General features: G+C 43.6%; 1 protein-coding gene across 1 annotated transcript in view; it reads left to right on the top strand.

The window, feature by feature from the left end:
• SYNPR (synaptoporin) overlaps positions 1-24,244 on the top strand; it is a 112,690-nt gene that overhangs the window by 75,835 nt on the left and 12,611 nt on the right. The window contains exon 3 of the mRNA XM_054387304.1: positions 7,388-7,512. Within this exon, the coding sequence (XP_054243279.1) occupies positions 7,388-7,512 (125 nt within the window). The remainder of the gene's footprint in view (positions 1-7,387; positions 7,513-24,244) is intronic.

Raw genomic sequence — 24,244 nt, 5'->3', positions numbered from 1 at the left:
TGTTTCATGGAAGACTCGTTGCCAGTCTGTCAATGTTCACGAGCAGAAAGCAATTTATACAATAAATAAATAAAAACATTTCCTCAGTTCCTTGTAAATGTCTTCAATTACCTCAACCCTTTGACAAATGGTTAGAGAGGCTGGAAGAGCACAGCCTCTCTGCCCTACTTGTGTAAGCTTTGTCCTCTGACAACTTTTCATTTCATTGAGTTCAAGAAGGGATGCTCTAAATATGTCTTCATTTTCTGCCTGTTAACTCTTCCATGCATGCTGCCAACCTTAGCATTAGCTTTCAACTTTATGGCTGACCCATTAAATACTGGATGAAACACATCTCATCAACTTCCATTACATTTTGATCTTAATAAATAGGGAAGGCATTACACAGATTCTGTCTGGCCATCTGGAGGAACAATGTTCTTTACCTCAACGAATGGCTATCTAATCTTCTCATATACAGTTGGGGTTTATTCTATTAAGATATAATGAGAAAAGACTCCCATACCATTATGTGGTGAAGCTAAATGGGATTTTTAGAATAATCAATGGGAGATGAATAAAAATGATAAAGATTTTCTTGAAAGAAAGTGAAAATCATCTTCTTGGGATTAAATTATTGTAGAACCAAAGTATTATAACACGATCTTTACTCACTAAAAATACCCCAATTTCATTTCCATAAATCTTTCCATTAGGAATCAAATTAGGTTTGGGTTGTGGGTGGGTGTTTGGTTCATTTTTTTTCATTAAAAATAAAACATGAAGCATTAAGTGAAATGCTGTGCTTTAAGCAGAGGATGCTGCAGGGTTCCTGCCTGCTGTGGGGTCAGCTGTTTCCATACAGCTGGTGACATCAAAAGCTGCTCTCTGCAGGGTGCTCTAAAATGCCAAACAGAGGTTTGCTGCAGCAGATTCCTCAGCAAAGACCCCAGCTGAGTGGGGAGGTCTTGGAGCAGGGTAGTCTCCTCCAGGTGTGTGGCAGTGGCTGAGGACATGGCAGCTGGCATTGGGTGGATACTGTTGGCCTCAAGGGCTGGAGGATTTGATGTTTTCCAGCAACAGGCATCCTTAGCACATGCCAGGCATAAGAAAGGGCCCCACGGGCTTAGTTCAGTGTGTAGCCATACACAATTATTGATGCAGAAATTTTCCTCCAATCCAGCTATAGCTGCATTTCCATTCCCAGCTGCTGGAAACATTCAATCTGATGGCCAAGTGAAACTATGAGGTGTTTTGTGTGAGATCTGGACAGGTTGGATGTCCTCAGCTCCAGCAGGGTGACAACAAAAGCCCTTTCCCAGATCCCAGGATGTGTTCACCTGGAGGTGCCTGTGGTTGGCAAGTGCCTCCTGGTGTGGAACAGTCACTTGAAAGGTCCTTCAGCAGTGTGCTAAAACCTGAGACACTGCTAGAGCTGATGTTTGGGCAGACATAGAGCATTCCCCAGAGGGGGCATATGCGGTTCTTCAAGACCCAAACTCTGAGATGTTCCTTCATCCCTGGGCCTTCTCCCCTTTGCAGAACAGATCTGGACAGGCACAAAATCATTCTTTGCACTGCTGCTGTTTGTTTTTAAGGGGGCATACCAAGTCCCAGCAATTAGTGAACAGTTGCTTTAGGGCTTATTTCTCAGCAGGAGCAGAATATATTTCACCTTTCTCCCTGTATAGCTGTTGGAGGAAAATGACTCCTGCTAGTCATTGCCTACCCTCCCAGCCCTGCATCAGCTGCGGTGCTATCCACCTCCAATTCATCAACCAGTCAAGTTGATATAATTAGGAATCCCAAAGTCAATAATCTGATAATCTCCAGTGCACAAAGTCTTGTATGTAGGAGAAGTGATTCCAGGAAGTCTGCAGCTCAGATTCGTGCAGGAAAAGTGCCAGATTTTATAAAAAGAAGCAGGCAGAGACCTGGAGGAGAGAGTGCTTCCTAATCCTTCACTGGTGACATGTTTTGGGCCATCAGCTCTGCTGTAAATGTTTTCCTGTACAGTCATTTAGCGCCTTCAAACCTTCCCTTTACAGCCTTAATAATAATGTTCAATTACTGGTTCTGCTCTATAAATAAATAATCCCAATTTAGAGAGACACTCTGCTGGGTGAGTGATGCTGCCTGCTGGGGGGACGTCTCTGGAGGCTGGCTTCAGAGTACGCTGGCCACAGTGAGCAGCGGAAAGTGTGAAGCAATACAGCATCTGGCAAGTGTTTTTTCAGTGCCTTTGTTATGATGATGGGGAGAAAGGGAAATCTTACATCCAGAAATGATGCCAGAAAAAGATGTCTTTTGTAAAACACTTTGAACCTGTAAAAGGGCTAATAAAAGGGTGGGCGTTTCAAATATTTCAGGTTGCTCTTTAACAGTGTCAGGAGTTCCCCTCAGCTTTCTAGTGTTAGGGCAGGAGTAGAGGGTTGGGGGAGACCTCTCTGGGAAAGCATCCAGTGGGTTCACTCCTCCCACAAACCCAAGTGAAAGCTTTGAAGACCAACCCACATAGTGAGCTACATGTCCCTCACAGCCTTTCTTTGGTCACCAGGCAAGACCAACATGGTTTCTTTTTAAGATCTCACCATCCTGGAGAAATCTGAGGAACCTTCAGGCAGGGCAGGAATCTCCTCTTTGTAGAGGGACAGATTTGGGGTGCATCCGTAGGGCAGCTCCATCTCGGCCAGCAAGCTGCCAAAGACTGCTGCACGGAGCAGGCGTGCTCCTGGAAAAAGCAAGTGGCCTGTGCAAAAATTTAATCAATTTTAAATGACAGTGATATCTTCTTAACAGGATGTTTTAGCTGTAACATGCTCTACATAAGCCTTTTAACTCATCTTGTCAAGAACTGTTCTGCCTTCTTCTGGTGTGCAGGGCGAGCCTGTCGCTCAGCAGGCAGTGAGGAGAATTGTCGGAAAGCCAAACACGGAGAAGCGATGGGAAATCATCCCATTTTTCCCTTCCATGGTGGGATGAGTGATGTCCAGGGTCACATGCAGAGGGGCTGCCAACTGTCTAAGGCACAGCTGGGACTTCAGCTCCCCCAGGGCATTGCATGCCACAAGCCCACCAGCCACCAGGGATGGCTGGGCTGGGAAATGAGGAGACCAGCCTTGAATCTGAAATCTGCATAAACAACAGCTCCTGAATACTGAATCAAAGGTTCCATTGCAATTGTGTGAAAACCTGGCAGCAGGAGAAGGAGGACTTCCAGCTGAATCTGTGAATCAGCTGATGAACCTTTGCCTGCCCTGAGCTGGTGTGAAAGCATGTGCTTTGCTGGAAGTGCTAAGGAAGCAACTGATCCTTAAAACAAGCTCATCTGATTTGAAAAGGGAGGCTGTTTTATTGTTGCACAATGCCATAATAAGTGTAAGTTCTGTTGGTTAAGTTAGACCATGGGATTCACCTGACTCCTTTAGAGAAAGACACCAATAGCTCAGGCCAAGGCTAGAAGGTCACAGAGGGAATAGCACCATAACAGGAGCAGGGCATGGGGGGTTTATCACCACACAGAAAGTCCTTGTGAGCTTCAGAGACGTGCTGCCTTGTTAGATGGTATGTGTCTGAAACCACATGGAAGGGTGATCTTCCAGCCAGAGCAGACTGAACACAGAAGATGTGCATTGCTCTGATTCATGCCAGGGAGCACAAATAATGTCTCTTCCTCTCCTTCCTTCATGTAATGGCTTCATCAGGTGGGTTGGTAACTGTTTCGACAGTGTGCAAGGAACAAGTGGGATGTTTGCTTGGGGTGTTACTCACATTGAACACAGACCATTGATCCAGGCTGAGAGTGGTGAAACACAGGTTGCCCAGAGAGGTGGTGGTAGGTGTCCCATCCCTCGAAGCATTCCATGTCAGGTTGAACAGGGCTTTGAGCAACCTGATCTAGTTGAAGAAAGCCTTGCTGACTGCAAGGGGGTTGGACCAGAGGACCTTGACAGGTCTCTTCCCACACAAACCATTCTATGGTTTTATGATTCTATGGTTTTCCATTTCCCTTGACGGTCTAGGCAGGATCCTCCTGGGATCCACCTCCCCATTGCATTGCCATTGCAGGAGGGACAGGGTGACAGGGAATGGCTGGGCTTTGCCCTGTTCCTGTGCCAGTGGGCAGAACCAGCCTGCCACAGCCAGAGCAGCAAAGATTGTTGCCTCAAGGGCATCAAGTTTCTCCTGGATGTTGTTTTTCCAGGGAAGGCAAGTGCAGCACTGGCCATCAGGGCTGAGCAGCCATGTGACAACCAGAGGTAACTGTGCTGGGGAGATTTATCTTACATGAAGGGGAAGAGTGATGCACATGCAAACCACAGATGGGAGCAGCCCTGAGCATGGATTTATAGGCAAAGAGTAAATAGGAACATAGGGAAACACTTTCCCTTTCTCCATAAACTTTTCAATTTCAGAGAAGCCAGATTCAATAAAATCATCTTGCAGATGGAGGCTTTATTGAATCTGGCTCATAAAGCTCCCATTATGGAGTTTACAACTGCCATTTACACAAATCCTGCCATAATAAAATACAGTGGTGTTTACAGCATTCCTGCAACTGCCACAGAATTACAGTGTGCACAAAACCTGACAAATAAATCTTGACTTATGGCACCAGGCACTCCACTGACAACATAAAGCACCAAACTTGGGGGGGGGGGGTGGGAAATAGGGGAAAAATGCAAAGGTAGGAGGAGATGGTTGCTTGAATGAGAGAATTATGCTGCTGTTTGGTGAGATACCCCAGGGAAATAGCATCTATTTACAACCCTCACCCTGCTCTCCTGCAATTCAAAACACAAATTTGCTTCTGAAAGGTGCTGCATGGCCCCAGCACACAGCTGGGGGGACCAGCCAGGCATTATTGGCAGCTGGGCAATCCCAGCCGTTAGCAGCATCTGATCCAGCCAGGGCTGAGAGCCAAGCCTGGGTTGGCTGAGGACTAGCTGAAGTTTGGTATAAAATCTCCAGATGGGTCCTTTTCTCTTTCCCACCTGCTCTGTGGGTGCTGCCTGGTGCTTGTAGCAGAGTGTGTGCTGAGTAAGGATGGAAACTGGTGGGCAGCCCTGGTGGGTTGTGGTTGGAGAGGAAGGAGGTTGAAGGGTTTGCTGAACAAGTGAAAGTATCTGAAAAAGCCTCTGGTTAAGAGCTGAATGTGAAGCTAAAGGGTGAGCAAAGGCTCAATCTGAACTGTTTGAGAGACTGAGACTTCAGGCACCTGAATTCACTCTCAAAGATGTACTCAACAGGAGAGAAGAAAAACTAGGATTCTGGAGAAGATCCTTCATGAGAAGGAACAGCCTGAGTTGTGTTTTTTGGGCATGGCTCCATGGCATTGGTGGATAAATGTGGTGGTACACATTTATGCTGATTTCCAGTACTTCACTAGATGAAATGCATTTCAGCTGCCTATCTTTTCTCTGCTTGTTCCTATGCTGAAAGCTGCAGCTGAGAGGTGATGGCTCTTCTGTTATGGCAGGTCCGTCTCACTCCACAGCTCTTCAGCTCTCTCTTTATGTATCACTGCATTAATTTTTGTGTCTCCTGGTAGAGCTGCAAAACACTTGCATTTGCAACTCTATTAATTAGGCCAGAAAGCAGGTCAGCACTAAACTCACCTCTTAGCCTTAATATATTGTTTTCTGACATCTCCTCACCAAATAAGCTGAGATGATTAATACTGATATTCAGTGCTGTGCTACATATAAGTGCATAAGCTTTTTGTATCTGTAGAGGAAGTGTCTCATTTAGGATGAAGGAACACTCTTTATATTGTAGTAGAAACCCATTTATTTCATGGCAAATATTTAACAAGTCATTTCACAGTGAAATTCAGTTTTCCTCTTTTTCAATGAGCTCATCATGAAGAATTGATTCAATCAAAGATTTTATCAATTTTTCTTATCATTGGGCACCTAAATACCTTTGCAAATCTATTCTTGGTGATATGCCTTGGTCCCACTGGAAGTGAGTAGCAGGATGTTGCTCTCTGTGGTCCATGGTGCTCAGTGTGTCACCTTGCATCCAGAAAGGGTCCCTGCCCCAGTGCTCAGGAGTCATCCCTATAACCTGGTTGCATCTGGGGAAGAGATGCACATGCAGACAGGAAGTTCATGGAGGCTGCTGGTATGCCTAGCCTTGCTCATGCTGTGTGTTGCAAGAAGTCAGGTTAGTGCTGTGTTTGGCAGCATTCTGTGGCAAGGATGGGTCTATTTTTTTCTTTTTCTTATATTTTGGTGTTGCTTTTACTGACTCATGCAGTCTTTTATTTTGCCATTACATCTGCTCACTGTGTAATGTTTCAGTCTTCAAGAACACGCTTTCATTGCCACATGTGTGCATTGTTTGTTTCCTCTGGGTTCCTGATTTTAGCTTATTTCATTGTGACTGGGATCAGGTGCTTACTTGTCATTACCCATATCTGCCCCACTGTACATCTCAGAGTAACTCTGTTAAAGCTGGTGGGGTTACTTCAGAGGTGCAGTTCTACAATCAACAAAATCTAACCTGTCCCTCAAGTTAAATTACAACTGCATAAAGAAACTGTCACCACTTCTGCTCAGGGTCTTACAAAGAAGCCTGCATCGATGATGTTTTAAGACATGTGCCTGCTTCATATTCCCCTCTTTCAACCCTTGATATAAATATGAATGCTAATGGGTCTCTGGCCTGCACACTCTCTTTCACCTTTTCCTCTTGGAAGATTCATTTGTGATATGGGCTTGTTATCAGAACCACCCAAGCCCTTTGTTCCTGCCTGGTTTGCCTGAGTTTATCCTAAGTCTTGATTTATTGTTTATTCTGTTGGGCTGAGCATCAGTTTACTGCACCTTGATATCCACCTTGGCTTATGGTAGTGATTTAGGAAAAATAATAGAAGCATTTTTGTGTTTTTCCCTGAGTCACACGTGAGATGGAAGAGAGACAGCACGATTCTGTATGTTGCTGTGTAATGGGATGGCAGCCACTTGAACTGTCTTGGGCTGCCATTGCTATTCCTGGTTGCTCCTTATAAATTCTTCTGCCAGTGTTTTGTCTGGATTAAGGCTAGCTCATTATGCTTGGTCAGTACTCATCCTTCTCCTTATCAAAGCATGCCTGTCAGTGGGATGAGTTAAATAGCTGCCTAGGTTGTGAAACCTAGAGGATTCAAGACAGGAGGGGAGGCCTGGCACAGACAAATGGTGATGTTTCTATCTACATGTAGCAACAGAGCTTCAAGTTTTGTGGTTCTTTCATTTGCTTTGGGAAAGGGTTCAGGAGTAATGTATGGAGTAATGATCTGAATGCACAGTGATGGATAAGCTGACCTGAGGGGGCCAGTGCTGCAGTGAGAGCTGCTGCGTGGATCTGCTTGTAGTGGTTGCTGAAACGAAATAAAATGAAAAATGTTGTTTGTTTTTGACAGCTTTTTGCAATCTTTGCATTTGCAACATGCGGTGGCTACTCGGGAGAGCTGCGCCTCAGTGTGGACTGTGCAAACAAGTCAGAGAGTGACTTCAGCATTGACATAGCCTTTGCCTACCCCTTCAGGTAACTCCGTTTGGGTCGTGGTGGGTCATGTGCAGGGAGGCTGATCTGAAGCCCACTTTCCCCAGCAGGGTTTCCCATCATTTATAGCAGCTTTTGATTGAGCACTGATCTAGGACTCCTGAATTCTCCTCATGGTGGTGTTGGTGCCCTGGGTGTGCAGGATGGATGAATTTGGTTAGAAATTGTGTGGATGGGGTGACAGAATCACAGAATCAATAAGGTTGGAAAAGACCTCAAGGATCATCAAAGTCCAACCTGTCACCCAAGACCTCATGACCCCTAAACCATGTCACCAAGTGCCACATCCAATCCCCTCTTCAATGCCTCCAGGGATGGTGACTCCACCACCTCCCTGGGCAGCACATTCCAACGTCACAAGGGATGGGAGAATGGGAGTTCTATGGAGAGAGAGAAATTGTGGCCATGCAGTGCCCTTTAAAGGCCAGGACACCTCAGGGAGTCACGGGAAGTAGAAAAGAGCAGGCAAGGAAAAAGAACAAAAACACATCAACCTGAATCAAAAATAGAGACAAAGCATCCATTAACTGTGGTGTAACTAAGGTGGACATGAAGGAGGATTGCCAACCATTGGAGTAGCAAGGACCTGGAAGAGCTACTTCATGGGGAAGGGAAAGTAAAAGATAAAACAAGTTTGAACCATAATTTTGAAATGTTTTTGAAAATTCTACTAATTGCCTGTCTGTATCTCTTGGTGCCTGAATGCTTTAACCTTGCAACCTAGTGACTGAGGGAAACAGATTTTAGTGTTGTTTAAGTATGTCTGGAAGCTGTAGTGAGGTTAAATATATATGTATATATGTAAATGTTCGTGCCATTTTGGAAACCCACTTCAAAAGAATATCCAGAGTATGCTGTTTTTAAAATATGTTAAATCCACTCTAGAAACCTTTCACTTCTGTATAAGTGATTTCTTTAAGGAATTGAGATGATTAGGAAAAGAATACATAATCCAATCTCAAGTCTGGTACACTATGACTCTAAAATCATGTTCCTTCCTTGGGAAATCACATGCTGTTTTGCTTGTGATGGCTGTGCACAGAGCAGATGTAACAGCATCTACTGCTTTAACATGTTCTACAATACAGCAGCTTCCAAACAGTGGAAACTGAGTTTGGTTCCTTGAACTGTTGTTCCTCCTTGACACACATTTATTACTCCAAAGAGGCACATTTCCTGCTGTTACAAATGTTTATTTTTCTGCTTTGAGCTTGTCTGTGTGTTCTTTCATTTCTGCTTAGTATGCATGAGAGAGATCCTGAAAATTGAGTTATGTGAATTTGTAATGTGATTCATTTCCAAATAGGTCATTTCTCTAGAAGTCATTACAGAGTACACCCTACAGTAAAGACCTTTTAGTTTGCCTAATTATAAAATAGTACTTTATGTAAAACACTATTAAAATGGAGAGGCAGTAGCCAGCAACTGGTGTTTTACCAAAGATGTTGACCATTGTTTCTAGAAGCCAGTGGCTGGATTTGTGATTTCCCACAGTCTTGCTTATTAGAAAACTGGAAATAATTGCTGAGTAATTGCAACATTCCAGCATCTTGGAAAGCTGATGCCAAATAGGGTTTATTTGCAGAAAGCATCCAGCTGAGGCTGTAGCTGGCCCTTGAACTGTGTGTGTGACATCCAGCTGTGGGTGGTGTGAGTATGCACTGACAGGGTGCATGGCATGTCCAGGGGAATGGCTGGCCACATGCTGGAAACACATCTGTAATTTGCAGGTGAGAAGGGAGATGACACTTAGCCAGCTGGTGCTTTGGGAGAAGCATGAAGATACTCAGGTTTTGTGCAATTTGGAATTTTGCATCCAAACCTAAGGCACATATGAAAAATGTCCAAAGATGTACAGACTACATGGGGTAGGAGATGGCTGCCTGAAAACTCTGGCCCAGGGCTACCACTGGAACTTTTACTGTTTTGCCTAAATATTCCTGTGACTTCCTTTGAGTTTGCTCTTTCTGCTTTTCTCCAGGGCTCCTTCCAAAGAATAGAGAGGGGATGCTCTAAAAACAAAAGTGAGATTAGTTGGGAAAGGTAACACCTCATATTAGAGCAGTTGATACCCTTGGAAAAAGCAGACATTTGAAGTTCAAGCTCCCTCATCAAGACTGATCCTGAAACTCATCTGCCTGCACAGGCATGTAGGCTTTGTGTAGGTAGGATGAATTTCTTACCAATTACCTTGCATGCAGGTCTAAATAAGTCTATATTCACATGGCATTTTCCTTTCAAATGCCTTCAGTGTTCTGATTATTGGCTGACAGCTGAGGGAGGTGTAGGTGGAAGGAGAGATGCTACGGAGCATCTGACACCACAGTGCTGTTGTGGTTGTCAGCAGTGACACTGAAGCAATTGAATACCTGAGCACTGCTTTTTATGAGCTGTGCCTTCCAGCATGACTTGAAATGAAAAAAAAGCCCTCAGCCATGCCACCAGCTGCTTTCCTTCCTGTTGCTGTGAGCTTGAGGTTTTGTTTTCACCTGGAAGTTGAGCTACAAGACTAGTTGATGACAAAGCATCAAGGGCTTTAAGCAAGTAAACAAAATTGTAAGGCTCAACTGGACAGCTTGGCAAAGCAAGAGGACTTGGGTGTTTTGGAAATGAGATTGGAGGAACTGGAAAATGTTCCCTTTAAGGCAAGATCAGAATGGGGAGGGGGTTTTGCCAACTGGAAGCGGGGGGCATCACAATTATGATGGGCCCCAGAAGCACATGGCCACCTTAGAGAAAGGAGGAGGATGCAGGAGGGCAAAACCAGTGCTGGAGGGGCCTGGGGATATGTGATTAAAACATACCCAATTGCCAAGATGGTGTCAAACCAGTGATTCCTGTAACCTTGTGCCAGTCCTGAATGTACTGAAGAAGCATTGCACTCCACAGCAGTTAGCTCTACAGAATGCTGGAAACCAAAGAGTATCTCCATACCCTCTTAGGGAGACTTTTCTCAGCCTTAACATGCAACTTGCAAAAGTCTCCAGCAAGCAATGTAAATTACTTAGGGTAATCATTAGTTTCAGAAGACAGGGAGTTTTTAAGAGTACAGTTAAAGTCAAGAAAGAATTAGTGTTAGTTTAAAGTTATGGTAAGATGGTAGTTGTGCTTGACTCCTGCATTATCTTACTGCCATTTTAACTCTGGCAGCAGGTGCTTGTGGAACACCAAAGAAATACCTTGCACAAGGTGGTTGCTTCTCATTTCTGCCAGAATCATATTCTTTTCCCAGTTTAATTCTAGACCTGGATTCATTTGCCCACTGAAAAAGTAGAAGAGTGGGGAAGTACAGACAAGCACATTAATTACCAGAGAAGACCATCAGAGAGTTACCTGGTGAAGTGGTGCTTCTGCATGGTTGGGAGATGTGATCCCAAGGGGTCCCTGTCTGGGGCTGTGATGTGTCAGGGATATGGGAGGCAGAGCTGTTCCCCATCTGAGGGTTGCCCTGTGCCAGGGTTCCTGTGGTGGGATCTCACTGCTGGGATGCAGTAACTGCAGCATGAGTGTTGAGTAACTGAATCCAGTCTGACCTCACTGTCTCTTCTGGAACACGTGGCAAGGTGGATGCTCGTCCATCTACAACTACACAGATTCATTTAAACTTCCTGCCACCCACATCCATGACCCTGTAGTCACCCTGTATTATGCAAAGAAACCTGTAACCCAAACCCGAATGCCCCCCCAGCAGTGGCTCCTGGAGCTCTGCCATAATCCTACATATCCTGACAAACTCTTACATGTCCAGGATGATATTCATAAGGCTGTTTCAAATAATCATCTGAAGTTTCTTCTCATTCCTTTGGCCTGACTCTATTTTTTTATCACAAAGGAGTTCTCTACCTCTTCATACTTTAAAGCATGATTCAGCCTTTCTTCTGGATGTCTGTATATCTGTTTCAACAGTTTTACAAATTCAAATACGGAAAAAGATGATCCCACACTAGCAGTTTTCCTCAACATTAAGATCTGTGCTTGGTACAGTATCTATTGTAAATTTGGCACACATTAGGATGATCATCAGCTTGACCCTCACCCCAGTAAGGATTCCTTGAGTGAAGGAAAAAAACCTCAGCATCTTGGAATTATTTGCTTCTCTCACAGTCCATCACCCTTTCAACTCAGATTTGTCAGCTATCCAAGTGCCCTGAAGCAAGATTATTTATCTTTAGTAAGGGTCTCAGGGAAGGTCCTATTTGTTTATTTTTATTATTTTCTTCTGATCCCAGCAATATTTTTATCATCTACTTTGCTATTCATTAGTTTCACTTTGATGGATGAATAGTACACCTATGCTGCACGTATTTGTTGCTGGTATTCATTGTTTTAAGGTGCTTTTAAACCAGTTCTCCTAAAAGCAGATTTTTTTGACTGCCAGCTCAGTTGTCAGGCTTGACATACTGAGTCTGTACTAAAGATTTTTTTTCCTACATAATTGTTCATGTCACAACCTTCATGTTTTTCTTCTAACCGACAGAGCAGCACTGAAATGTTTGGGCTTCTTCAGCTACTGATTTCAGTAAAACTTTGCATAGCAGAAGTGCTCTCCTGATGCTGTGCTGTGCAGACAAGCAGCATGCTGCCAGCCAGAGATATTACCTGCTGAAATCTCACCTGCTTCTCTGTGGTTATCTTGTTTCTGCAAATCCCTGTCCTGACCAAAGGAGGAATGTCTCAGACCTTGATACAGGGCTGAGCACCAGGAGTCAAGGGGCTGGGCTGCACCAATTTGCAGGGCAATGGAGGAGGAGCATTCCAGTACAATCATAGAATGGTTTATGTTGGAAGGGACCTGAAAGATCATCTAGCTCCAACTACCCTGCCATGGGCAGAGACACCTTCACTAGACCAGGTTGCTCAAAGTCCTGTCCAACCTATCCTCTTTCCAGGGAGGGGACATCCACAACCTCCCTGGGCAAACCTGTTCCAGTGTCCTACCCGCCCTCGCTGTAAAGAATTTCTTCCTAATACTCAGTCTAAATCTACTCTCTTCCAGCTTAAAGCTATCCCCCCTCATCTATCACTACAAACCTCTGTATAAAGTCCCTCCCCAGCTTTCCTGTAAACACCTTTCAGGTACTGGAACAATCTCATCATTCTGCTGTCTGTTAAGTCTTGAGACAGATCCTCAGCTAAAATCTTTTTACCTTTAGCTTTTGGAGGTGCTTTAGCCCAGCTAACATACACAGGGTATCCATAAGTTCCATGCTGCATGGGAATGCATTTGGAATGTCTCTTGCCTTTTCATGTGCCATTCATCCTGCAACCTTCTTGGGAAATCTTGGCCCAGATAATCTCACGGTTAAAAATTAAATCCAGTTGCACCAAAACCAATGGTGAAGGTAAATATGGGAATAAGTGTTAGGAGACTTGAGCCATAGTTACTGGTAGAACAAAATGGGATTGCTTGGTGGTGTTAATGTGGGAGCCTGGTGAAAGACATGTCTGTATCTCAGCAGTGAGCAGAACAAATGTTGTTCTCCATTTTATTTTAAATCACCCGTTAGTATCTTTCCAGTGTGCTAGTAAAACTGTCTCTTAAACTAATCTTGCTTCTGAAGGAAAAGGAAATTGTATTTTGTGGGAGCTTTTCATTCATTCTCTGAGCGTCTCATTTGAATAAAGACATTCCCATCAAGCACCCTTTAAAGTATGTACCTCATCTGCATGCCATGGGGAGGCTGGTCTTTTATTTGAAATATGACAGCCAGATCTAAATTGCCTACATAGAAGGTACAGATGATAATTAAGGAGAAAGTAGCTAATCTTTGTGCTATGGAACTATCATTCTTTGGAAAAAGCCTCAGTTAATATTAGCACATTTCTGTGCCAGAGTGTACTAGCCTGCTTTTTTATTATCCATTAGTAGTAAATCTTGCTTCAGAATGCAGTAGAAAGCATTTTGTCCAAAAGATTATAAATGTCTATTAAGGCTGGGAGACCAGGAGCTGCTGATAAATAGGAAGCCTTGAAACTAAGTCATAGCCTGCAATGCTGACTTTCAGACAACCATGGCAGGCTCTTCTCCCAGCTGTCTTGGACTGCTGTACAAGTTGAGGGTGGAGATAGGAAGGAATAAACTCCACTGGTCTGTTAAACTCCCTATTTTATCTTACACATGTTCATCACATAGAAGATGCCCCTTCTGCAAAGGCAAATAGAGATGTCATAACACTCCTGTAGGCAGACAAAAGTAAAAGCAAGCCAGCAGAAGTTGCACTAGCTTTAGGTGTGCTCTGTGCCAAAATGTAGATGCCCCAGTTCCCAGGCAGGTTTGGCAGAGCTCCCAGGAAGGTGAGAGGCTCTGGTTAAACTCTGCATGACCCGTTCCAGCTTAATGAAGGGAGCAATCACCATCCTGAAACTCCCTAGATCAGAACTTGGTGCCTTTTGAAAAGTCTTTGCACAAACAGGAATTGTAGGGACGGTCAGGTGAAGTTCAGCAAAGAGCACAAGCTGCATGGTCACAGTGGTCCCTTCTGGTTCTGCAATTGGGTGGTCCACAACAGTGGCACCAGTTTAGTCCCTTTTCATCTAGCACTGCACATCTGGGCTTAACATCTGAACTGACAAGGAAAGGTCTTCAGTAATACATCAGTGAATCTGGAGATTGTCATCAATACTCTGATTATATAAACTGGTTCTTTAAGATGGGCTTTAAGTACTCACCTTTTAGCACGCACTCACTCACTCACTCTCTCAGCTTTTAGTGTCTTTTACAAGAATTTCAAGCCCTGATCTCAACAATGCTTTCTATACCTAGTTTTGGCCTCTTGTTGAATAGATTTGCCTAGCAAGAACTTTTAGGTTTTAACTGTTGTTAGTGGATACTGGAAGTGATGTGAGTGAGGAGCCTGAGGTTGTATCCTGCTGAGAAAAATTCAGGAAATAGATCTTTCAGGATACATATATCTCTAATTGTGGTAACTTCACAAAAGTCCCTTCATATTTTATGTGATTTAATGATTGAAAGCAGACTAAAGTATGAAGATGTATTTTGTCCCTTCATATTTTATCTGATTTAATGATGCAAAGCAGACTGAAGTATGAAGATGTATTTTTCACTAGGAAATACATTATCTTTTTTATTAGTGATATATTCTGATCATTTGTAGGGATGTCCAGAAAATTGCAGCTCCATATTTTTTTAAACTTAACATTTTTTTTTTTCTAATGGAAACCCAGTAAAAAGATTTTATTCCATAATGACATGAACACCAGAACTTTCTGAGCTATTTAAATATCACAGCTATTTAAAGTACGGTCCCACCACATGGCTTCCCTGACTGTGAAGGCATCAGAGACCTTGGTCAAGTCTCTGTACTGAAGCAAATTCATAAACAACCTGCATGTGGTGCTCACATAGACAAGTTAAGTGTTCTAATCAATGAGCTATTGACTTAGTTTGAGCTGTTTGTTCTTACATTGTCTCCTAGGTCAGCAAAAAGGTGATCCAGATGTGAAGAACAAAGATATTTCTTTTCGGGTTTGACTGAATCTGAGTTTTTAATAGGAAAAAACCCTTTCACATTTTTGTAACCTGTTGTAATTATTGGAAAGTGACTGCCACAGTTCAGAGTTCTGACAGGACTTTTGTTTGTGCATAGCTGCAGGCTACTGAAGTAATTAAAATCTGAACATCAGTGTTCTCCAGTGTCCACAGTTCTTCAAGGACCACACTGGCTCTGGGAATACTCTCTCTAGACCAAAAGGATATTAGAATGGGAGAAAATGTGCTTTTGTGCTTGGACAGGCATGGTCTGCAGCAGCAGCTGTCCATGAGCAAAATGTGTAATTCAATTCCTGTTCTCAGAGAGTTTGAAAACATCACTGGTCTGATTAAAACAGATAAAAATAAGGATGACTTCATGGCTTTTTTAGTTTTGAGGACCTCTTCCTGACCCCAATTACAGTCTTCAAAATTCACTTTGTTAGAAATCTTAAGAGACTGTTAACTTGGCCAAAGAATTGTTGCTTCTGCCAGTCTGTGCTTCTGTTTGAACTCTGGATAGACGGAAGTCCCCCTTCCCCCCCAGTGAGAGACTGGATGATGCTTCCAGTCATTTGATGCTTTGTTCCTGCCTGAGATCTATAGAAAACCACCAGAAATTTGATACAGACACATCTTCACCTTCTCTTAGAAGCTGACCCTGTATATGTGGTCCTTAGCACAATCAATGTGCTGTCTTCTGAAGGAAAAAGTCATTCACCACCCCCACAATTTGCAAGCCCAAGGGTGGCTATGTAAGTGGCAAAGTCTTTCTTACTCCTGTCACTGCTGTGTTGGGCTATACACAATGATACGCTGCATGAGTAGGTCAGAGGAGATGGTCTGACTGCTGCTACCTGTAAAACTGCAAAGTCCCCAGTCCATTGCACAACCAGGGAGAGGCTGGTTGCTCCAGCCACTAGGCTTGTCACAGGGCAGCTACCCAGCAGACTTTTCCAGGTGTTGAGGTCTTCTCAGCTGCCACTATCCCTAACATCCCTCAGCTTCTACTTTATAGTTTTATAATCTCTTATAACTTGACACACAACCTGGAGTGTTGAACTGGGGTCATAGTGGAGGCTTGGCTTTCCTTGCATCTCTTAAGACTGGTCAGCTGTTGGATGTTCATAACAGAAGACATGAACAAACATTGCATGAACACAGCTCATAGACACAGCTGGCTGGGAAGTAAATGGGGAAGGACAGTGATATCTACTTTCTGGAGATAGTATCTCCTGCAGAGAAAGGAGAATGCTGCTGCTTAAATCTTTGTTAAATTGTAGAGGCTTTTCTTTTGGCACTCACAGTAAATGGATTTTTGATGCATTTGGATGGCATTAATCCAGATTGGCTTATTTTGCTTCATAGAGGCTGTATCTTATGCTTCACACTGTTTTGGTGCCAGAAAAATTCTTCATTAATACTTTAGCCAGAATTTGTTCTTAAAGTGGAAGTCGCTTTTGGATTTGTTAATATATGCAGCTTTTTTCACAATTTGCATTTTTAATATATATTCATGAATAGTCTCTGTGGGATTATGCAGGGATGGTGTTTTATCTGTGCCTGCCACAAAGACTTTTTCTGAAAGTCAGACTTTTTACAACTTGCCTTGCAAATTTCCTTTTGCACATTTTCATGCTGCCAGTACCAGAAGCAACCAAAGCAGAAACCCCTTGGCTTTGCTTTGTTTGGCATTTGATCTCATCCCCAGGCAGTGTGTGGTCACCCAGCTAGGGGACAATCAAACATGTCCTCCTCCCAAATGTACATTTGCTGCACAGCAGCCTTGGAGGTTTCCCCAGGACCATAGGGAACTGGATATCTAGGATGTCTTTGGTCTCTTCTCACACCTGGATTCTGCATGAACCTATTTGCCAAGGATTTAATGTAATATTTCTTCTTAGTCTGTGGAGAAGGTGAGCATCCAAACCCATCCAGCATAGCCCCACTCATTGAGGTGCCTCTCACTGTCCTGTCTGGATTCCCAGAAGCAGCACTTCATGTGTTAGTGTGAAGGTGATGGCTCTTTGTCCATAGGTCCATAAGCAAGCCCATAGATCTGCTGTGGCTTCTGCCCTGTGTGCTGCTGGAGAAAAGCATTTGAGGTGTACTTCAAATGAAAATATTTTGACTGGGAGTTTTATTGCAGTCATGATGTGAAACTCTAGAGGACTTTAAATTGATTGTTTTAAGTACCTTAGGAGAACATACTTGGGGAAATTATAGTTAAAAGCCTGTATGTTAAAACACAGTACAAAGGAGAAAACAGTGCTGCATCTTCTCTAATTGCTCTTGAATTTATCTCAGCTGGTCTTGGAGGTAAAACTGCTGCTTTCAGGGTTTATAGACCTAGATTGAACTGTATACGAACTCTGCTTCTCACGGGGCAAAGGATTTATGTTTTCAGGTGGTTCTAGTTGAACAAGAAGTGATGCCCAAGAATTTGGCTTGATTTTACACAGAGTTCATAGCCTATGGAATTGTAGAAAGCAAGGTGGGTTGGAGGTAGTGTGAGTGTTACAAACCAATGTGAGCAGTAGCAGAGCATGTTGAGTGGCTCAGTGGTCCCACATTGCTCCATTCAAATGCACTGCCCAAGGGCTTTGATACACCTGCCTCTTGGAAATGTTCACAGTAGATTCAATGACTGGTTTTTAGACCTTTGCTTTATAGTTTCTTTTCTTTATATTATATCTCTACATGTTCAGATTTTTGTAGTTTTTTCCTCCAAATGGAAGCTTCTGTTCTGCTCTGACAGGAGTCTGTTAGTTTGGAAGCTCCTCTGTCTGGAGAAGAGGGCAGCGGGAGGAACACCAGAGCCATGTTTTCAGTCAGGATCTCATGATGTGACAGAATAATGTTGGACAATCTTCAGTGTGGCAATGCAAACACTTCCTTGTGGCATTTGTAGGCCTCCCAATTTGTGGTGTTCTATGGACACAATGACATTTCCTAAGATGGAGGGGTTACCTTCCTTCAGAGATAGTAGCTAAGCTTCCCACTGACTAGGAAGCTCAGTGAAGAGAAACTGGAGCCATGCCACCAGCTCTTACTACAAAGAATATAAGTGCTCAGTCTGAGAAGATGTTTGGGTTTATACAGACCAGTGGAGCATGTCTTTGAGGAAAATTGTGTTTCTGAGAAGAGCTGTGAAAATATCTCAAGAGATAAATCTGGGTCTGGCTGTAGGCTTGGAAGTGGGGTTGGGATCACCCACTCAGCTCTGCGAGCGCGTGTTCTATAAGGAGCCCTTTGGTTTCCTTTTTGGTGCTACGGCAGAGTCGTAGGCTTTGCACTGCCGCTGCGTGCACAGCCTGGGGAGGTTCCTTGCTGTGGCTGGCACCCAGCCGGGAAGTTTCTTTCCCTGGGAGTGTAATGAAGCTGTTGCACAGGCTGATTTCCAAGAGCCTGGTGAACACAATCACTGGGACCAGGCCATGCAAGAGTGATCTCCAGTGGTAGATATGATACTAGTGCCCTGTCCACACTTTTGCTGGGGTTGTTCCTATTCCAATGTCTTTAGACCCCATCCTTGAAGAAGAATAGAAATGGGTAGATTCAGATTGGATGTTAGGAAGAAATTCTTCCCCATGAGGGTGGTGAGACACTGAAACGGTTTGCCCAGGGAGGTGGTAGAAACCCCATCCCTGGAGGTTTTTAAGGCCAGGCTGGATGTGGCTCTGAGCAACCTGATCTAGTGTGAGGTGTCCCTGCCTATGGCAGGGGGGTTGGAACTAGATGATCCTTGAGGTCCCTTCCAACCCTAACGATTCTATGAGTCCCTTCCTGAAGACCTGAACACCTCAGAGGACCTCTGACTAGCTGTGTTGACAGAAGAGAGGTGGAAAGTGATGGAGCAGAGGACATGCATGTTGTGATGCTCTGGGTAGGGATCATGGGGAGCCTGCTCCGAGCTGCTGGCGCTGGGGGAATTATCGCCTCTTCCAGTGCAGCACACGCAGTGTAGTATGTTGAGACAGCAACTGTGGCTGACAGCTTGTCCTATTAAAAGCAGTACTGTAGGAAAATAGTACTGCCCAAATGTTTGCACAACAGCTCTGTGTAAGTGAAGGCTGGGAACCTGACAAGTAAAGAAATTGAAAATATGAGGGGAGGAAATATTTTTTTTCCATTATTCTGGTTGGAAATAAACCAGAAGATAATATAGGTTGCTACAGGTTTCCTAGTCAGCTTCCCAGCAACATCTTCTGGGGTGCTTTGATGATGCTGCTCTTGACATATGTTTGAATGAGTATAAGCTACTGAGGCAGCTGTGACAAAGGGGAGATCTTTGGGATATTCAAATGTCCAAGACAGAAGTTAGGAAGAAATGTTTGCAAGACAAAGTATATATTTGTGTGAAACTACTGATAGTGTTGGATAATTCTAGAGAGAGATGGGGTTGGGGATATTCTTTACAAGAAATTGGGAGGTTTCATTTAAAGGACAGAAGTTCAAAGTGAAATACTTTCAAATACTCTTTGATCACCAGACTGTATTCTTTCTTCCTTTAGAAACCAAAGAAACAAAAGACCAAGCTTGGATTGATGAGTCAGAGATTTTTATTTTTGTTTCCTACCTACAGAGAAAAATGCACTGATTTGTAGGGATAGGTATGTGATAGAAATTAATGTGCTGCTGCTCTGGAAGGGGAGGAGACCGAGGAAAGGAGGCTACTGAAGGTACCTTTGGATGCTATGGAGTCTGGAGGAAGTGTTGCTTTTTGAGGGTGGATAGAATGAGATACGGAAAATTGCTGGGACAATTAGGAAATGTGGCTAAGCACCTCATAATTTTGAATGGCTGTGCATACACAGGCAACCCTGGGATGTACATCATGGCAAATGGGTGGTGGGAAAGGTGGGAGACAGGAATGCTCAAGTAAATGGTAATTCCTTCATCTTGGGAAAAAGCTGCTAGAGAGCAGGCTCGAGGTGAGAAACAGTCTTGTTGCTGTGTTAGCAAAGGGATGGAATACTCTGGTTTTGCCAGAGCATCAAAGGGACCAGTCACCTCCATGGTATCTGCTGTCCCACTGCTGGGCTAGTACCAACACATCCTCAGGGCTCTATTAGAATGTAAACTATTAGACTTTGAAAGGCTGGAGAGAACTTCAGCATTAACAGCTTCAAGGAGATCAAATGAGGTATTAACAGGCTGCTTCAAAAGGAAACTGATTTCAACAGCTTGAGGATGTCTGGGTGCAAAGATTCAGATCCTACAAGAATTACTGGATAATGGTTATAATTAGTAAAAAATTATGGACTGAGGGCAACTGTTAGGAGAGTTCATGGTGTGTATGAGAGCTTGTAGAGTGGCTTCATTTCTGCAGGGTTCCTCCCATTCAGAGTCTGTTTTCAGAGAGCAGATCTGGCAGGGAGAGGAAAAAGTTGCAGAGATTACATCCACCCTCCCAAGAGCTGGAAGGAAGCCTATCACTGCTGTGTGGGCAGCCTTCCAGATAGCCAGGATTTAGCACTGAGCGTGTGGGGATGCCCAGTGCCAGGGGAAATGCTCTTTGCAGGGGAGGAGCATTTTGTGCATTGCTTCTTCCTTGAGAATAGGCTAAGAAGAGTGCTGGGAATCAGTGGGCCTTCACTGTATTAAAGAAAAGATCTTTCCTTTCCAGGCAGATTTCTGCTTTCACCTGAATATTAAAGGTTATTTTTAAAGCATTTTTCTTCATGCAGGTAACATCTCTAGGGAGGTCTTGTGGGAATGACAAGCTCTGCTGTGAGAGGAAAGGTTTCCATTTATTAGTGTTCTTCCACTCAACCTATTAGAAATCCATACTTAGCAGCTCAAGAAGGGGCATTTGGCCAGGGGCTGTGTAAAAGCACATCAGCATAGACCTCTGAAATGAGGGAGCTGCTATGTTTCCTGGGCTAACTGAAAGGAAGACCTGTACTTCATATGCCATAGAAAGGTAGTTGAAACCCCTGTCATGTTCTTGTGCCTCACCAGAGCAGTTAGACTTGCTAAGAGCCTCTGTGCTTTTCAGCATTTCACTGCTATATTGTAGAAGTTTATTTTTCCCCTTGTTCTGGAGATTATCAGCCAAGATAAGCATTTCATAACAGATTCCTTTGTGAGCACTACCTGCAGTAACTAATTTCCAGTGGTGTATTTCTCTCCTTGCTTGGCAGACAGTAAACACAACTGACAGTTTGACTATCAGAAACAAGTGAGTAGGAAATAAAGCCCAATGAAAGGATAATGGATCGCTGGATTCTTGCAAGCACGTGTGTGGGTGTTGCAGATCTTGCTCCAGCATCTCATAGACAAGGGGGGTGGTGGGGAGTGCAATACAAGATATTATTTTCAGGACAAGCTGCCAAAACAGAAAGCTTTTTTGTCTGTTTTCCCCCACATACTAGTAAAGGAAGGGAGAAACACTAACCCCCACTGAGAATTTTTGGAGGCAGAACTTAATCCAGACACTAATGAAAGCCCAGGAGGGGACATCTGTGCTGGTTCATCAATAATATTTGGGCACATACTTGCCATTAATTGCATGTTCTGTTGGTTTCAAACTAGCCCTGTGTGCATTTGTGAGTCACACAAGATCAGATCACTCAGTGCATACTCTCCTCTGTCTGCTGGTAAAGTGGGACATGGGACAAGACAGATCTTTGAGGCAGTTGGTCTGACCATTTTTGTGCTTGAGGATCATCAGGTGGACTCCTGGTAGAGTGGACATGGGACAAGACAGGTCTTTGGGACAGTTGCCTCTGATCTCTTTTGTGCTCAAGGATCATCAGGTGGACTGGGCTGCTCAAAAAAGAGGAGAAAAAAAAAGGGACTATAATTAAAAGCAAATTGTGGCTTGAATATTGTACTAGGGAAGTTCAGGAAGGAAAGTCAACTTCACATTTACATGGAGAGAGCACAGCTTCTGCTCTCCCCACGCACATCTAACAGCTGTAGCTTTGTTCAGTGTCTGGCTCCATGCATTGTTTTCAGAGCAGGGGTAATTAGTGTCTGAAAACCTATCTGCTCTTTGCTAGTGTGGAACAATGTAAAAACCTTTTCTTTTCTTTTCTTTTTTTTTTTTTTAACTCTCACCACTGTAAAACATTCCTGCCCTCTTTTGACTGTGTCAAGCTAGACAATACATCTGTCTTGTCATTACATTTCCCATGGCAACAGAAAGTTTGCCAAATGGTAGAGGAAACCTCAGAAGCCCTTAATTACTGTTATTTCTTCAGTGAAACTTGACTGCCTTGGGTGGACTTGGTTCCATTTTGAGTGAATTTGAGGGAAATCAGACCTAGATGGCTTGGCAATGGTGAACATTGTTAGCAAACTGACCCAGCAGGTGAAGGGGATGGTGTGACTAGCGATGAGCAGCAAGGGTGACCTTAGCATTGCTCTGCTGAGTATGGGATGAAAGGTCACATTCCTTAGTCATCAGCCTTACTTCTGAATTAAGAACCATACTCAGCACAATACAAGGCAGAAAGCACTGTCCAGCTTGGTTTTGGAGGAACACAGAGGAGGAAAGCTTTATTTGGTTTGTCATTTTTTGTTTGTTTGGTGGTTGGGTTTTGTTTGATTTGTTATTTTTTTTTTCTAATTAGGTAAATTTATTACTGAAGTGTTCCTTATTTGCATTGTCCAGCAGTCAACGAAAATCACTTCTGCTAATGCAGCCCATCAGTACTACTCAGATGTTAAGGAAGTGCAAAGGGCATGGCTGGGAAGGGGCACTCCTGGGGCTCTTGATTTTATTCACAAAATGAAAAGGCAAAGGTGTTGCTGGAGATAGAAAAGCAGTCAAGGAAGACATCAGCCAAGGGTGACTTGAAGAAAAAGGCAAGGTGTAAAGACTGAGAGATAAGGGTAGATAAGAGTAAGTCAGAGGAAGAAGTAGAACAGGTAGAATTACATCAAAAGTGGGAGGCAGAGGTAGAGGCAATTAACCTTTTGTGAGTCATCACCAAGCTGTCCTGCCCCCAGAAAGCCTGACTCAGCAACATTGATAGAAAAATCAGAGCTTTCTTGGGAGATGCCATTCCAGATCAAAGAGGTTTCAATTAATAAAACTGGATTTTCTGTCACTGATCCTCCCCTGCTTTAAAGAAACATTTTAAATGTATCTTATGAAATGCACATCCACTCTAACCACCCCAGGGCTTGGCTCACTTGCCTCTCTTCCCTGCCATCATCTCATCACAGGTCTGAATCATGGTCTATTTTGGGGCACTGTGCACAACTGGGATCTCAATTGTTTGGGCAGAGGTGAGGTGGCCACAAGAGGCACCAATTACTGCACATCATCTTAGAGGCTAGGGAAATCTAAAAAGAAAAGCAAGTGAGCAAAAATAACTGGATGGAAGAAGATTTCTCGGATCTGGTATCCCTGACAGATGCTTGGCCACAAAAGCGCTGCTGGGAAGATACAAGTGAGATGTTAATATGAATGTTATGAACACTTTTTTTTTCTGGCTTATTCTGACTCAGAACTAAAGGAAAAGCCAGAAAAACAGGGAATAGAAGTGGAAAGTGATCTCAGCTACTTTACTGTGTTTCAGAAGAGCTGGTGTGTTGGTGGTAGCCAGACTGGATGGGGCTGTGGTAACTGAGGTCAGTCAGAGGGGCAGGGAGTGGGCATCAACTCCCAGTCTAAATCTTGATAGAAACATTTCTGATTTCATCTTTGGTATGCACAGGAGTTTGAATTGCTACTTGCAACATGTTTCCCAATGTGCTATTTCAGAATTTCAAGGGAGGGAAAAAAAGCCAACTACCCTAAGGATGTGTTTTACATGATAAAATGCATGCAGACTTGCCTCGGGGTCTTTTTTGTTGTTTTTGGTTTTGTGGTGTTTTTTTTTTTTTCCCTCAAAGCAATTTGATCATATTTAATGTAGCTCATCTGAGTTCCATGCTGCTTGTGCAAGCAGTGTGAGGGCCAGAGCAATTCTCTAAAGGCTGTTTCCAGTGTGAGGTGGTAACATGAAATCATGGACCTCCCATTATCACTGTAAAGCCTGTCTTTCCCATGAGGGGCCAGAGGTCAGCTGGAAAAGCCAATACCACACCCAGCAGCAGAGCCCTTAAAAAGCAGCTGTGATACCTGAGTGTGGTCATTCAAACACAGCAAATGTGGCTAATTATTTAAGAACCAGAAAATACTACTTAAGTGGTTTGGTTTGAGAGGGAATATAAATAAATAAACCCTTCAATCTTGAACACCTTTGAATTGCAAAGTCTGGATATCTC

Source organism: Indicator indicator, chromosome 15 (genome assembly GCF_027791375.1).
Source record: "Indicator indicator isolate 239-I01 chromosome 15, UM_Iind_1.1, whole genome shotgun sequence".
Taxonomy (NCBI): domain Eukaryota; kingdom Metazoa; phylum Chordata; class Aves; order Piciformes; family Indicatoridae; genus Indicator; species Indicator indicator.
The sequence above is the reverse complement of the archived record's forward strand: the minus strand, read 5'-3'. Positions and strand labels throughout refer to the sequence as shown.